The sequence below is a fragment of the Buceros rhinoceros genome, unplaced genomic scaffold, assembly GCF_000710305.1.
Source record: "Buceros rhinoceros silvestris isolate BGI_N320 unplaced genomic scaffold, ASM71030v1 scaffold16000, whole genome shotgun sequence".
Classification (NCBI taxonomy): Eukaryota; Metazoa; Chordata; class Aves; order Bucerotiformes; family Bucerotidae; genus Buceros; species Buceros rhinoceros.
In genome coordinates this window covers 5,554-6,021 of record NW_010391430.1, presented here as the reverse complement: position 1 = coordinate 6,021, position 468 = coordinate 5,554, and the positions used below count along the sequence as shown (strand labels likewise).

The window sequence follows — 468 nt, the reverse complement described above, 5'->3', positions numbered from 1 at the left end:
CGGGGCTTGGGGAGCCCTGTGGGGAGCAGGGTCTTGGGGCAGCCCCATGGTGCTCAGTCTTGGCTCCCTGCAGCAGGGAGCTGGGGGCCACGGGGCTCCTGGTGGCCACAGGGTGGCAGCGGGGGGCGAGGACAGTGCAGCGGGGGGCGAGGACGTGTTCCTGGGCTGCCTGCACTCGGAGCAGCGTACATCAGGCTATGGGTGACGACTGGGGTTTTCTGCGGAAGTATCTGTACCCCCAAAGCTAAAAGAGAACAAGACCTTGCTGGGTCAGGAGGATTTTAGTTTCTGAGCACAAATTTCCCCCCAGAAGTAACATGCTTGGAAACGGCAGTGTTTGTAACTTGTTCTAATAGTGATTGCTGAAACCCCACCACCGGTGAACGGCTGAAGCAGGAGCTTTGCCACTTTTCAAGTGAAGAGGAAGAGAAAACAGCTCTTGATATGCAGGAACAGCCCTATTCGCCA

The 468-nt window shown here is 57.5% G+C and overlaps 2 protein-coding genes across 2 annotated transcripts in view; one reads left to right on the top strand and one right to left on the bottom strand.

The window, feature by feature from the left end:
* Nucleotides 1–205, top strand: part of LOC104498385 (fibrinogen-like protein A) — a gene marked incomplete at its 5' end in the record, with an annotated part of 2,700 nt that extends 2,495 nt beyond the window's left edge. Inside the window, 1 exon segment of the mRNA XM_010141756.1 lies at nt 74–205. Coding sequence (XP_010140058.1) covers nt 74–205 — 132 coding nt within the window.
* A 144-nt stretch (nt 206–349) lies between these two features.
* LOC104498377 (fibrinogen-like protein A) overlaps nt 350–468 on the bottom strand; it is a gene marked incomplete at its 5' end in the record, with an annotated part of 1,059 nt that continues 940 nt past the window's right edge. The window contains one exon of the mRNA XM_010141745.1: nt 350–362. Coding sequence (XP_010140047.1) covers nt 350–362 — 13 coding nt within the window. The remainder of the gene's footprint in view (nt 363–468) is intronic.